Source organism: Astyanax mexicanus, chromosome 3 (genome assembly GCF_023375975.1).
Source record: "Astyanax mexicanus isolate ESR-SI-001 chromosome 3, AstMex3_surface, whole genome shotgun sequence".
NCBI lineage: Eukaryota > Metazoa > Chordata > Actinopteri > Characiformes > Acestrorhamphidae > Astyanax > Astyanax mexicanus.
Genome location: NC_064410.1, coordinates 32,780,267 through 32,794,555, shown reverse-complemented (window position 1 = coordinate 32,794,555; position 14,289 = coordinate 32,780,267). Strand labels below are relative to the sequence as shown.

At 38.9% G+C, this 14,289-nt stretch overlaps 2 protein-coding genes across 2 annotated transcripts; one reads left to right on the top strand and one right to left on the bottom strand.

Annotated features, from left to right (window-relative positions):
* The first annotated feature begins 2,528 nt into the window (after positions 1 to 2,528).
* mrpl9 (mitochondrial ribosomal protein L9) lies at positions 2,529 to 6,205 on the top strand. Its single transcript, XM_007230808.4, has 8 exons — positions 2,529 to 2,635; positions 2,759 to 2,861; positions 4,259 to 4,418; positions 4,811 to 4,935; positions 5,024 to 5,077; positions 5,203 to 5,304; positions 5,669 to 5,752; positions 5,997 to 6,205. Exons 2-8 carry the CDS (start codon positions 2,763 to 2,765, stop codon positions 6,108 to 6,110), a joined length of 738 nt encoding a protein of 245 aa, XP_007230870.1. The 5' UTR covers positions 2,529 to 2,635; positions 2,759 to 2,762; the 3' UTR covers positions 6,111 to 6,205.
* Positions 6,206 to 7,406: 1,201 nt separating this feature from the next.
* On the bottom strand, positions 7,407 to 14,289 carry prcc (proline rich mitotic checkpoint control factor). Its single transcript, XM_007230807.4, has 7 exons — positions 13,587 to 14,289; positions 13,081 to 13,128; positions 10,872 to 11,369; positions 10,027 to 10,116; positions 9,609 to 9,755; positions 9,134 to 9,199; positions 7,407 to 9,048 (listed from the first exon to the last, which is right to left on the bottom strand). The coding sequence occupies exons 1-7, from the start codon at positions 13,782 to 13,784 to the stop codon at positions 8,962 to 8,964; spliced, it is 1,134 nt and encodes a 377-aa protein (XP_007230869.3). The 5' UTR covers positions 13,785 to 14,289; the 3' UTR covers positions 7,407 to 8,961.

Sequence of the window (14,289 nt, the reverse complement as noted above, 5' to 3'; positions counted from 1 at the left end):
AAGTAACAAGCAAGATTTGAAGAAAACTGTATTGGAGGCTTGGCAAAACATCACAAGAGAAGATACTCAACACCTAGCAAGTTCTATGATTCAAAGATTTTAAGCAGATATTGCATGCAAGAGATATATAACAAAGTCCTTAACATGACTGCTTTAATGTAGCTATCATTGCTATGTCTCAAATGTTATGGATGCCTGCAATGAGGGTACTGTGTGAGTGGTGTCATTTATAATTTAAATATATATATAGTCAAATTGAATCAAACTGGTTTGATGAGAGTGTGATGGTGTAGAGCAGGGGTGTCAAACTCATTTTGGCCGAGGGCCACATTGGCATATTGGCTGTCCTCCGAGGGCCAGATGTAACTTATAAATGTAATAAAATGTAACCAAATGTAATATATGTAAATGAATGTAATTACTCCTTAATGTTAAATAACTCTCAATATATTATTTATTCAATCAAATATTACAGTTGCATGGAAAAAATGTTTGCTTGTTGCTCTATTAACATAAATCCTTTTAATTTGTCATGTCATGAAATCCAAAAACTCCATCAATCAAGAACCAAACTATTCAAGTGAATAGAAATGACATCAAGTTATATTAACTTTGAAATTATTAACTGAAATAAGGCTTAATAAATATAAAATCAAAAATTGTGAGCTGTTAAGAACATAGCATTTCCTCAGATTTAGCAGTTCCTCATCCAACCACTAGTGGGAGCTGCAGCAGCAGCACCACAAGTCCGCAGTCTTTACTGAGTCAGAGCTACAGCCCAGCCACGGGCTACAGGGCTCAGCTCAGCCAGTCTGGAGCGTTTTTACAATTTTTAAGTTCTTCTGTGTATGAAATAAAGATTTTTGTAACCGAATAATACAGCTCTCTACAGTTCATCTTTCAGCCCAATCAGCTAACAGCAGCCGTTTAGAGCATGAGTCACTGCTGGGATTACATTATAAACAGGTCAGTTATCGCGCTGCTAACCTCAGGATGTTTATAACTACGGAGTTTAGTGGACACACCACGGCTGCAAGGTTAGACTGTTGAAGGCTACTGAAGACTATTAAAGGCTATTGGAGGTTATTGAAAGGGTTATTGAGGGCAGAAATCAGTAAAGGCTGGTTAGATAAGTGATTCACGTCCTCGTACTTTGCTGCGGTGAAACTGCGACTAGCGCTGTCACAGTGATGTTTATTAACGTCATTAAAACAGATTTTGTCAGCTATTGTCTTATAAATGTTTACACAGAACTTATATCTCTCCTAAAAAGCGTTTATTTTGGTCAGTAACACTCTTCGTAACACAAAAGGCATACCATTCTTTCGCCTTGAAGCACAGCCGTCCGTCTGAATCAGCTTCTCTTTTTCTGGACATTATGGGATAAACATTTATATGTCTCAATTCCACCCGCGAAGTTACACCTTCCCTCCGGCAGGGTTTCCACATCAATGACTACACTGCCGTGTAGTGGCAGTAAGCCGTAACTTTGCGGGTAATACAATCGACAAGCATTGTGGGAAATGTATTTTTTGGTCAAAGAACGCTTCTGACTTATTTATTATAGACACTAAGATCTTACAAGCTCTCGCGGGCCACATAAAAAGACGTGGCGGGCCACATTTGGCCCGCGGGCCTTGTGTTTGACACATGTGGTGTAGAGGGAGATGAGGGAAGAGACAGAAAAAGCAGGGAAAAATAACAGGCTGTTGAAACTGGATGGTGTTCTGTTGGGTGCTGCTGCAGTTCAATATGCTGTGCTGTTCTGAGCAGGTGGGAGTCAGATGGACTGGACTATAGAGAAAGAGGTAGAGAAGAGAGTGAAGTTTTAATATCACCAATTCTTTGTTGTGGTTCTGTTCTGTGCTGATGCTTGTCCCTGGTGCAATCTCATCACACCTCTCTCATGATGCATGCATTCAAAAGAGCTTGGATGTTGGCAAGGAAGCAGATTTCGGCACAACATTTCGAAGTGCATTTGCAGACATCCCAAGTTGTAAAAATTAATTTCATGGAGGTACCCCCAGACCTGGACTCGGTCTTAATGTGCCTCACCATGCTAAAGGTTCTTTCAACGTCACATTTGGAGTTTGGCAGCACCAGTAGCAGTTTCATCAACTTGCACAGCTCCACACAAATTTTATTTGCCCAGAGAAATTAGTCTTATTGGGGAAAAAAGTCTGTGCCACCTGTGTGCTCGTTTGTGTTCACTCTTGGACCACTCGTTCTAGATTCCGTGAGATTTTATCTGATTTGCAGGCATCGGGGAGCTGTTATTGCTATGTGGTAGACTCCTGCAACTTCTAGGAGACTTGGGAGTTCTGCATTTGGCAGAATTCACAAAGTTTTACAAACCAATCAAAATCAAGTATAGAAGGAGCAATGGGGTAGTCCTCCTTGGGAATGTATGGATATTACGGAGATATTTTTAATTGCAAGTGGGCGGTGCCTGGAGAACTACACCCCAAGTTCATTTCACACTCAAGTTCTCCTTTAATAAAAGGCACCAGTTTTAGAGAATACCTCAAATACAGTGTCCTCTAGGGGCGGTAATCACAGCACCAGCTCTCAGTTACCCGGAGAGTAAACACAGAAGGAGAGGCCAGGGTTTGAGTTCACATGGTGGTGAAGTAAAGTGTGTATTGTAGTTTATGGTATTATATTATAAACATGTTAAAGGGTTAAAGGTATTATAGTATTGCAGGCAGTCTCTAATATATAACCGGTCCGGCCGCTGCTGCGTTTGCTTTGTCTCCAGGATAATGTCGCTGGTGTTTGGTCGGTTTGCCCTTCAGTCCTCTGGAGCTGTGTCTAATCTGAACTCCTGCTTATCCCGGGCTCTCTCCCTCACAGCACAGCAGGTAAACTCTCACTTACATCAGCATTACCTTATATTATAAAGTGTATGTCGCCCTGCTTATCATCAGGTTGCTGTTGGCATCGTATCGGAACTTGTCATTCCACCTTAAATAGCGCTGCAGAAGCGGCACAATTTAAGGTGGACCAAACGAGAAGCCTCTTCAAACCTCGTTTACTTAAGCGTATTGACATAAAAGGCTAGGGTTTATTTAGGATTTACGAGAAAAATAAGAACACTTACTGAGTTTACTGAACTTTAATGTTATGTGGTTACAGCTGTCTTAAAATTGAACCATTAAACATTTGAAAAGAAATAAAAAGACTTGTACTTTGTAGAGGATATGTCACAGATGTTATCTGTGGTGCTGTCTTCCTAAAAGCATTGGGAACCTTTTAAAAAGCATTACAATTTTAAAGCACCTAACAGAAAATAAGCTAAATATGATTTTGTTTCCCATAATATACCATAGTATCTAAGACACAACCAAGCAAGCTTGGTCAGCCCTTCAGGAGCAGAGGTGAAGACTAAATGTGTTGGAATAACCACCAACGTAATTAGGATCTTAAAGCTGGTGTACACAGTTCTGGACAGTAACAAATACATTCTCCTTTTCAGTGCTGTTACAGAAGCTCCACGCCTCTCAAATGATGGGTTAGCACACTTTTGCTACTTTTACTGCTGCTAAACCAGTTGTGATGATGGCACAATCAGTGCAAATGGGACAAATCAGTGGTGTTCTATTTAATAATCGATAAAAACGTGTCAGCAATCATTCCATATTTCTCATACCAAAGAAGAAATGGTAAAAAGTGCTCAGTCCTAATTTATATAAATATTATACCACAGTTAGTTCCAACCCTGCAATGTGATTGGCTGAGAGGCGTTCTTTGATGCCCTGTAACCGAAGCTCTCCATGTTTTACTCCGCCACATAAGGTAACCTAGCAACGATGTAGCGCTTACAAACCAAACAGAGCAGCAATAGAACTATTTTATCTTGAGGAGTTTTTATAATCAAACAGATCATATTTTCTTGTCCCCTTTAACTCAAAATCTTTCAATAAACAGCGTTAATGCAACTGTGGTATAATCGCAAATATACATTTGAGGTTTGTGCTATAACATGTTATATTGGCACTGCTGTTCTGCTCTACGGAACTCTTTATAACACTCCCTTTTGGGTATTATTACTTAATTATTAATAATAATGTTCCAAGAATTATGCACCTGAATCTCTGCCTTTAGATGAATAACAATATACTGATGCATTTCAAACCTTTAGAAATTAATGTAACATTCTTAACTTTAGTGTAAAGAATGAAACTGTAAAGATGAAGATCTGAAGAAAAATCTGATTAAAGTTTGTGTATCTGATTTTGTTTGTGTATTTTCTTGTCAGAACACAGTTGTTGTGGAGAGATGGTGGCAGGTTCCCCTGTCCAAGGAGGGCAGTCCTCCCAGACTGTATGGCCGGCGGCATAGAATCTACCGCATGGTTGAAGACACAAAACACAAATCTCAGGAGAAAATGGAGCTTCTGCTTACACAGACTGTGCCCAGTAAGTATCAGAAATCCTTTTATCAACCTTATAGTATTTTTTGAAAGAACTTGATTGGAGTTTTAAATAGCACTCTATTTGTCCACTCTATTTTAAAATGAGGGGCAAAAAGTGTGTCAAATTGCACCATTATTTAATGTACATTATGGTACAATGAAAATTACAGAAAGAGATAAAATCTATTATGCTCTATAATACAAGTATTGCATTAAGCCATCAATCTATACCAATATGCCATACTGCTTGATATCAAAGCAATAATACGGTACAGAATTAAAAATGCGTATGCTCATTTTGTGGTCTGAAATTAAATCATATACATATTTTATCTTTTGAAAAATAAACAAGAAATGATTTATGACTTAACAGTTTGTTTGTTTCTGACCTGGCAGAGCTTGGTGGACGGGGGGACACAGTGACTGTGAAAAAATCAGTCGGTCGAAACAAGCTGCTGCCACAGGGCCTGGCTGTTTATCCATCTCCCGAAAACAAAGAGATGTTCAATGAGGAGAGAAGGGTTGGTAAATTCTGTAAATCATGTAATTAAATACATTCATCTGTGTTCATTATCTGCTTTTATTTACTCTGGCCCTACATGCTCCCAGGCTCTGCGAGAAGGAAAACAAGAGGACCGACTCCAGACCCGGACTGGAGAGCTGGTGAGGAGCTTTACTCAACTGTTATACTTGAACTGATATGATAAAGAGGAGAGATTTGTTTTAATTACTTATGATAGACTATTATAACAGTATTGCCTTTTTCCTTTCTCCATGTTTATCTGCAGACTGTGGAGTTTCTAAAGAAAGCTAAACTTGAAATCGGAATGCCCACCTCCATTCAGTATGAACTCACAAAAGAAATAGTTTGCCGGAATTTTTTGCGAACAGTAAGATTTACATCCATCAACACATTGAATAAACACACTGTAAACATAACATGCACATAATTGGTCGTATAGAGGTAGTTTGGTGTGAAATTGTTATTTGTAGAGAAATTGTCTATACCAATTTATGTCTAAACCCAGCAGTAAACCTACACAAGTCTTCTGAGTTTCATATGTGGTGGAAAATCCTAAATACAAATTTGAATTTTTAGAAGAAAAAAAATTACTGCTGTTAAATATTTAATATATTAATGCAATATATACTTATTTGGAGATTTTTTTCAAAGTTAGTGGTTTTAACATTTTTTTTTAAAGGTAGTATGTAAACATGTCTTCCTAAATTTCTTTTTTCTTTTAACCCACAAAGCTTGGTGTGGTTGTGCCAACTCATGCTCTGACACTACCAGAAGAGCCAATTACAGGGCTGGGAGATTACTGGTGTGAAGTCAGGGTAAGTTGTTTGTTTTAAAATCAGAATCATTGTTTGACTAACAGAGTCATCCGTGCACGTTCTTTAGCAGTGTTGTTTTAAACTTGCACTCTATATTATTTATATTATATTATATAGTATTTCCTGTGTAAGGAAAGTAAAAAACTGAATGGAAATACCAGATTTACTATATTATGCACAGCTATTTTAAATAGTACAGGCAAAGCATGCTGTAAGATTATTTTTACTTTAATATTTGTTGCAGGTGAATGGACTGGATGCAGTACGAATTCCGATGTCTGTGGTGCCATTTGTGGAGCCAAGGCAAAGGAAGCTTCTAAAGAAAATGCAAGAAGAACAGCAAACCAACCCAGAATAATCAACTTGCTTAGATTAGTTTGTTAGTGTCTGCATGTCTGATTTCTGTCTGTTTCAATAAATGTTAATACATGGGGTGCCGAAGTAAACAAAACTTTAATTCTTAAAAAAAAAAAATGTCTTTCAGTCAAACGAGTACTGGACTTTAATCTAAAATGTATCTCCTGAAAACCGTTTATTTGGGTGAGACAAGCACCCTTACATTTATTTACATTAAGCTTAGATTTCTAAAATTTGACTGAAATGGCCGAAAAATAGAGGCTGCCATGCTAACCTAGCAACAATGCAGTGCTTACAGCACACAGAGTTTTTATAACCAAACAGATCGTACATTTCTCATCCTCTTTAACGCAAAATCTATCAATAAACTGCGATAATGGAACTGTGGTATAATCTCAATAATACCTTTGAGGCCTGTGGCCTCGTGCCTGCGACTGCAGCACAGCAGTGCCAATATTACACGTTATAGCACTCCCTCTCGTGTATTATTGCTTAAATATGCTGTATTTGCTACTGACATACAGTGATGGGGCATGCACTGACAAGTCACAATAACCTAGTATGTGAATTTATCATGATGTGTTACCTCATGAAACTATTTTCTTTCCCATTCTACGTGGCATGTTGGTGTTTTACACAAATTGAGCCTTATTTTGCTACCAAAACTGCCTCTTATATTTATGGTATAATTTTTACAAGATGCTAAAATAATTACTGAGAATCATGTTGACCTAATGAAGAAGTGATTCCTGAAGATTTAGTGCTTTAATATTATGTTATATTCCTAACCAAGTTAATCTCAAAATGAGTTTGTGATAACTGGTAATAACTGTTGTTTTGTGACATGGTGAAGTATTATTCTGAGAGTAAAATCCTGGCCATGCAGGGATTCATATGGTCAAAAGTAATACTCACACTTTCAATAAGTGAGGATTTTCTTGGGCCAAGAAACAAGTCCACAAGCCTGGACTGCTGACACAAGGCAGTTTGGCTTCATGGTTTCGAGCTGTTGCCACCAATAAAGTCCATTAGTTGTGTGTTTGTCAGATTTCTCTCAGCTGAACTCAGTCTGTTTGTTCTCTTTTGACCTTTCAAAGACTTTTGGCCACAGAACTGACACAAACTTGTGCTAGTGCTGAAAATCTCTGGAGAAAATAACTTCTCCAGGACTTGGGCATTTTAATAATAATAATAATAAAATGCATAGTAGGTTGTAAAATGTATTCACTTACCTATAGTACTAATACCTTTTGCTTTATTTCAGACACAGAGTTCATAAAATTTCTGACAAAAAAAGTAAAATTTTTTAGACATGTTTTTATTATTATCTGCAGCTTCACATTAAAAGCCTGCCTTTCTTACTCTGCTGTTTCTGGCAGTGAGTAGATGAGCTCTTTAAACACACTTTGCCAACTGTCCTTCCGGGTTCTGTTAATGTTCATGCAGATCAGACTAACAGGCTGGATCAGAACACAGATACAGGAGTGTGTGTTATCAGGTTCAAACTTTATATACGGTTACTTTTACAGGATCCCGACATGTACCAAAAATCCTTTAACATTACAACCCACTGGTGGTTTACTAGTTATCCATAGAAAAAAGTAATATATTGAAAATATATTACCTGCTCTATTTATATTCTGCTATTTATTTAATATGTTCAGGGTAGTACACTTTTAGCCTGATCCAAACCAGGCTAATACAGTTATGGAGATGGGTCAGCAAGCAAAAGGATGACGCTGGTATACATTTATAAGCTGGGAAGATTTTAAATTCATCCAAATACCCCTGGTCTAATATTTATTTTAATCAGTAACAAAATAAATACTGTGCTGAAATTCACAGACTCCAAAATAGTGTAGTGAGCTTCAGAATTTTTCCTTTTTTACATATAACCCTGATAAAAGGCCAGTCTCCCAGACAGGAATTATGCCTATTCCTGCATTATAAAGCATTTTGAAAGATTTCCTATTAAATTAAAAATCCAAAGCTAAGCCCTGTCCAGGTGACCAGCCTGTTGTGCTATAGAGGCATCTAACTACACGATTCATAAAGTCAATTAGCAATCCGGGTTCTTCATACACAAGGAAAAGGGTATTTTGATTATATAGTACAATAAAAAAGTGTTCCACTACTGTTATGAGTTAAATAACTGATTTTTAGTCTTTTGCAGAAGCCTTTATGCTAAGATTGAAAAGCAGAGAACCCAGTAATACAAAACTCACAACAGAAGTCAATAGACACTTCCAGAAGTATGTTTCTATTGGCTTCTTCTCTAGATCTGTTCTTTAAGACAAATTACAGTTTATTTTAACTAGAAAGTAAAGGAAAAGTATCTTCTTTAACTAAGGAATCATTCAAAATACTTATTTTGGGAAGACTAATTTAAAAAGTTCTAATTTACAGATCATCAGATAATGTTTTACATTTTACTCAACGTGAACCTGGACCTGACTGGGCCGAAACAATTTACAGAGTTACAGGGAATATTTTATGAGATGGTACAAGTTTATAATGGTTACAAAACAAAAGTAAAACATTCAACATACAACATTCAACAACACAGACGGGAAGATGGGGGAAGTAAGGGGTTGACTAGTATGACTTTTTTGGGTTCCATCGAGCAGCACACACAATGCCCACTGATATATCTGTTAATGTGCAGCAGGACTAAAGTGGACAATGAGAGTGTGTCTTCAGATCCCTCACTTAGATGGGTTATTACGTGCAGGCCCGGCAGTGATGAAAGAATTCTAATGGTGTCCAGATGTCCACTTTGTCTACAGAGTCTCTGTAAACCCAGACTCACATTTTAGTTAGCAAAGCTAACAAGCCTATAAGCCAGACATCCGCTAGAATCCATACTTGGCCTGTGTCTGTCGCCGAGAGACTTTGTTATCTGCCCAGTTATTTTTCAGCTCCAGCTCACGCTCCTTAGCCTGTGGAGAGAAAGACGTCATTAGTCAACAAAAAAAAAAAAAGTTTGACTCCCCCCCCCCCCCCCCCATTTCACCACACACTCACCTGATGAATCAGATATGTGATCTGATGTTTGCGTCTCTGCTGCCCTGTTGGCTGATCTCCTTTTTTCTAGAAACACAAAAGAATTAGCATGAATTAGCGATAATAATAATAATAATTAAATGAACACTAATAACATGTTATGACTTAAAAATATTTCTTCCAGTTTCTAGGTATGATTTTGTGGTTTACACAACTAATTTATTTAAAAATTGTACTTCTTTATTTTATAGAATTTGGTCAGTAGATTTTTCATATCCTGTCACTTGCTGACAAAGAAAATATCATGAAAATGTGTCAGAGAATTAGCTCTTTTTTCCTCATTAAGTGCTGCAATATTGTCACAGTTCTGACCTTATTGAGGGATTTGTGTTTCGGTTCTGACATAAAGAAGGATGTGGGCTGCAGTTCCCACCTTGCTGAAGAACATGTGCTGCAGTACTGACCCTACAAGAATGATTTGTGTTGCAGTACTGACCTTACTGAAGGATTTGCGAGGCTCTGTTTCTGCGCTCATGTTCTTGGTCATCCACTGCTGATTCCCACTCAGCTGGTCATCACCTTTAATTTCCAAAAACTTAATTTCTTCTTTCCCTCGATTCTGTTTGCCCTGTAGCCTACGGAACTGAAGAGAACATTTACAGACATGAGGTTTAAATCCGTGTGCTTTTAATAATGTTACATCCTTGACAAAATTACACTGTAGAGAAATTAATCTGTTTTTATACATTTCATGGGAAGCACTTGCACAGAAAGACACATTTTGGTTCTCTTTTCAGTGTAAACTGTACTTCTAAATCAAAACTTTATTTAAACAATATATATATATATTTTTTTTTTTCTGTAATATATAGATAATATTAAATATACATTATATTCAAGTTAAAATCACTCACTGCTTCATCATTGAACAGAGTGGAGGATCCTGGCTCTTCTTCAATAAACTCAGCACCCTGGTCCTGGTAGTACCCTTCGCTATAATAGTCCTGCAAAAAAAAAAACACATCAGCAACAGGATCTGCAATTGATACTTACTGTACACAGCAGACAGACAGGGAGTTCTCCCATATCCCAAATTTAACATGAGTTCAAAGAGAAATTCCAGCAAGGCCTTATAGTGTGTGGCAGATGGATCTGACATTGTACTACTGCATGTACGATCATAGAAGGCATTACCACACACACTAGACAGTAACATATGGCTAGAACTGTCTGTGTGTATAGACAAGAGAATCCAAATTAAATGCAGGAGGCCCCATTTTCATATCGCACAGGTCAGTGCAGCATTCTTCAGCTTTCATGAGACATGGAAAGCTGAAGAACAGGACATAATACTAGTGCCTATTCCATAAATGTAAGTGTATTGTCAGTACTTAAAGAACACTGTCTAACTGCATGTTTCATTTAAAAAGCATTAATAGCCCTGTTAAATCAGACGGGGTGTTGCTCTTTCTAAATCACAAAAAAAAATCTTAAAAAATCACTAGAAATTTTAAGAGCAGTTTCTGCGTTTCACAATATTGATGCATAGTGTGCATGAGGATTTCTGCCATACTGTCTTCCTTAATTTAAGCACACAGTTAGCACTGTGCTAAGTGGTTTACATATGTTTACAATACTTGTTAGCTACATACGCCTTGTAGCTTTTCAGACTACAACTTAGACTAATGAGCTGTTCAAATTAGATATTTAACCAAACCATGACTTTAATGTTTTAACCAAGATGTTATTTTGTTCATACCTGAGCACAAAGTTCTGATGATGCATCCTGTTGTTCCTGACTTTGGGTTTGGTAGTCACCTCTCTGAAAGTCATGTGCAGCCCATGTAGGTTTGTTTTGTGGCTCCGCTTTAGAGCCGAAGTCGAGGGGGGCGTCCTCTATGCTGGGTGGAGAGTTTAGGGAAGGGGTGTACAGCTGAGTATCTGGGTAAGCAGCAGCCAGGGGTTGTGTGGAGCTCTCAGCCAAGGAGAAATAGTTTTCTGGCGCAAGTTCATCATCACTTCCCTCTTCATCTGCTGCCATCTGCCGGGCCAGCTGCAGTGCAGCAGATTTTGCTGCAGCTTTAATCGCAGACGGTGAAGGGCTCGTTCCAGATTGAGCCTGAGAGCCTGGTTTGGTCCCTTTTGACTGCGGTGCTGGTGCTGGCCGTTTAGTGAGGGTATGAGGCACCAGTGGGCGCTGTGTTTCTTTCAACACTAGGTTTTTAGGTTGTGGTAGCATAGACGACAGACCGCCACCCTGCAAAACAAAACAAAGCATTGAACATTGAAATTTTGCTAAGCAGTTTATATGATATTCCAGGTCATTAACAGGAGATTGCTATGGTCATGAGGTGTTTGCTACAGTGTTGCTATGCGACAGTGAAAATGTTAAATGGTTGGTGTGGCATTTGCAGACGTTGCTATGGCATGATAGGTGGAAACAAGCTACAGGGGTTGGACAATGAAACTGAAACACTTGTCATTTTATTGTGGGAGGTTTCATGGCTAAATTGGAGCAGCCTGGTGGCCAATCTTCATTAATTGCACATTGCACTAGTAAGAGCAGAGTGTGAAGGTTCAATTAGCAGGGTAAAAACAGAGTTTTGCTCAAAATACTGCAATGCACACAACATTATGGGTGACATACCAGAGTTCAAAAGAGGACAAATTGTTGGTGCAAATCTTGCTGGCGCATCTGTGACCAAGACAGCAAGTCTTTGTGATGTTTTAAGAGCCACAATATCCAGGGTAATGTCAACATACCACCAAGAAGGAAGAACCACATCCAACAGGATTAACTGTGGACGCAAGAGGAAACTGTCCAAAAGGGATTTTCAGGTGATAACCCGGATTGTGTCCAAAAAACATAAAACCACGGCTGCCCAAATCATGGCAGAATTCAATTCAACGCACCTCAGCTCTCCTGTTTCCACCAGAACTGTCCGTCGGGACAATAAATTATTGTGGTCTAAAACCAGATGTCTCAGTTTCATTGTCCAACCCCTGTATATGAGCCATTTCAATCTAGCTTTTGTAACCTACATAGCACAGAATCAGCACTTTTAAAAATTGTTACTTATCTTTTGTCCACTGCTGCTGGCTTTCTCAACATTCTCATCCTGCTTGATCTCACCTCTGCATTTAATACTGTCAACTGTGATATTCTCATTCACAGACTTTCAACTATAGGCATTTCAGGTTTAGCCCTTGATTGGTTCCGGTTTTACCTTACCAACAGTCATCCACTGCTTATTGTCAACAATGAGCTTATTAAATCACTACAGGTTGTTAAAAAAACTTGGATTTTTCTTAATTTATCACTTTAATTCGAGCCCCAGATCCAGTCGATCACGAAGACTGCCTACTTCTATCTTAGGAACATTGCCAACTTCCACCCCCTGCTTAACACTACTGATTCTAAAATACTAGTTAATGCTTTCACATTTTCTTGCAGTGACTTCTGCAACTCACTTATCAATGGTCTCCCTCTTAAACTGCTTAAAAGGCTCCAGTACATACAGAATTCAGCAGCCAGAGTCCTCGCTTTTACAAAGTGCTCTGCACATATCACCCCCATTCTCCATCAGCTTCTCTGGTTACCAGTATCCTCCCATATCAAATACAAACTTTTCCTGTGATGTTGCTAGTTCGGAAACAATTTAAACACAAAGTCTAAAAACAAGCTGCAGTTCAAAATCACAGTGGATGAGGCCATTTCTCTGCAGCACAAGTAGTACAAATCCATGGAGGCACAGAAGCTGATACATTAATGGGAAAAAGAATGAGGCTTAAGCAATAGATAAAGCACTAGAACATGATCCATGCCCGTTTAAACCATACAGTTTACAAGTCAGATGTAATGTATCTCGGTAAGGTCCCATATTTAGAGTGTGAAAGGGGCTTATGAGGCTTTGCTTTGACAGCAGTGACAGCAGTGTAGGAGATAAAGACATTAAACCATGACTCACCGAAATTCCTGCCTTCTTCCTCACTGGTTCATCTTCATCTGAATCTGACTGATCAAAGAATAAAGAAAGGCATTATATTATTATATCATAAAAACACTAGGTACGTATTTTTAATTTTCAAATCAGTGTCTGCAGCTACTGAATAATTGACATGTTGTACAGCTGCTAAACAAGAGTTTTACCAAGAAAGTTCAATAGTTTTCTTCTGTGTGTAAATTGTATTAGTTTTTTTTATTAAGGTTGTAAAATAACTTTAAACATTGTGATATTTCACAATAGGAAGTCGTGGGTTTTCCAGATGGGTGTGAGATAAAAATAAATAGTAACATTTTCAACTGGACAGAGCGGGCAATTTTCTGTTCCACCTTAAATGCTGGCGCCTTAAGTGAACGTAACAGCATTACCATTTAAGGTGGAACGGAAAACTGTGTGTATTCTGCAGGCAGAGCTGAATTGAAGCTCAAAAATGGTATTAGAACTGGATTTCAGTAGCAGTACACACTTACACTCGCTGCGTTAATCTCTGGGACGGAGATTTTCACCGGCTCTCCGCGCTTTTTCGGCTTCGGCAGGTCTAACACGAGCTTCCTCTCGGCGGGAGGAGGAGCAGGAGGACCCCGGCTCTGCTCGGGTCGTGCGGCCGCTGGACTCGGAGCTTCGTCCCGGTCACTCTCATCACTGCTGTCGTAGCAAACCAGAGACATCGCAGAGCGCAGGGGCTGCGGACTCCACTCAGACTGTTCACCTAGATAACTCACTAACTAACTAACTAACGGCTTTACTAACGATTTAACCCCCTCTCCCCTCAGACCTTTCTCTCGCGGTCGCTGAGTGAGTGTATTACTGTGTAATAATCTTAGGCTGTTCATGTGGCTGTAATAGAGAAGGGAAACGTTGACCGGTTCAGACAGTAGTGATCAGTTATCGGTCTTTACTGTGGATTATTATTAGATCCTGTAGCTCTGAAGACTGACACACACGCTCTCTTTGCGGGCTCGCTGCGGTCACCCTACTCAGACACTGTAACTACAGCTTATGTCTAATAATAACTTATAAAGCTCGCATTCTCTCTTCTACTGTGAAAATATGACGATAATCCGCCGGCGCTCGGGTTTAAAAGAGCAGTTAGCCTGCTAGCAGCTAAAGCATCTGTAAACAAAACGAAGCCTTGCTCCCTCCTCCGTTTACAGGCTTGGGGTGTGAGCGCCG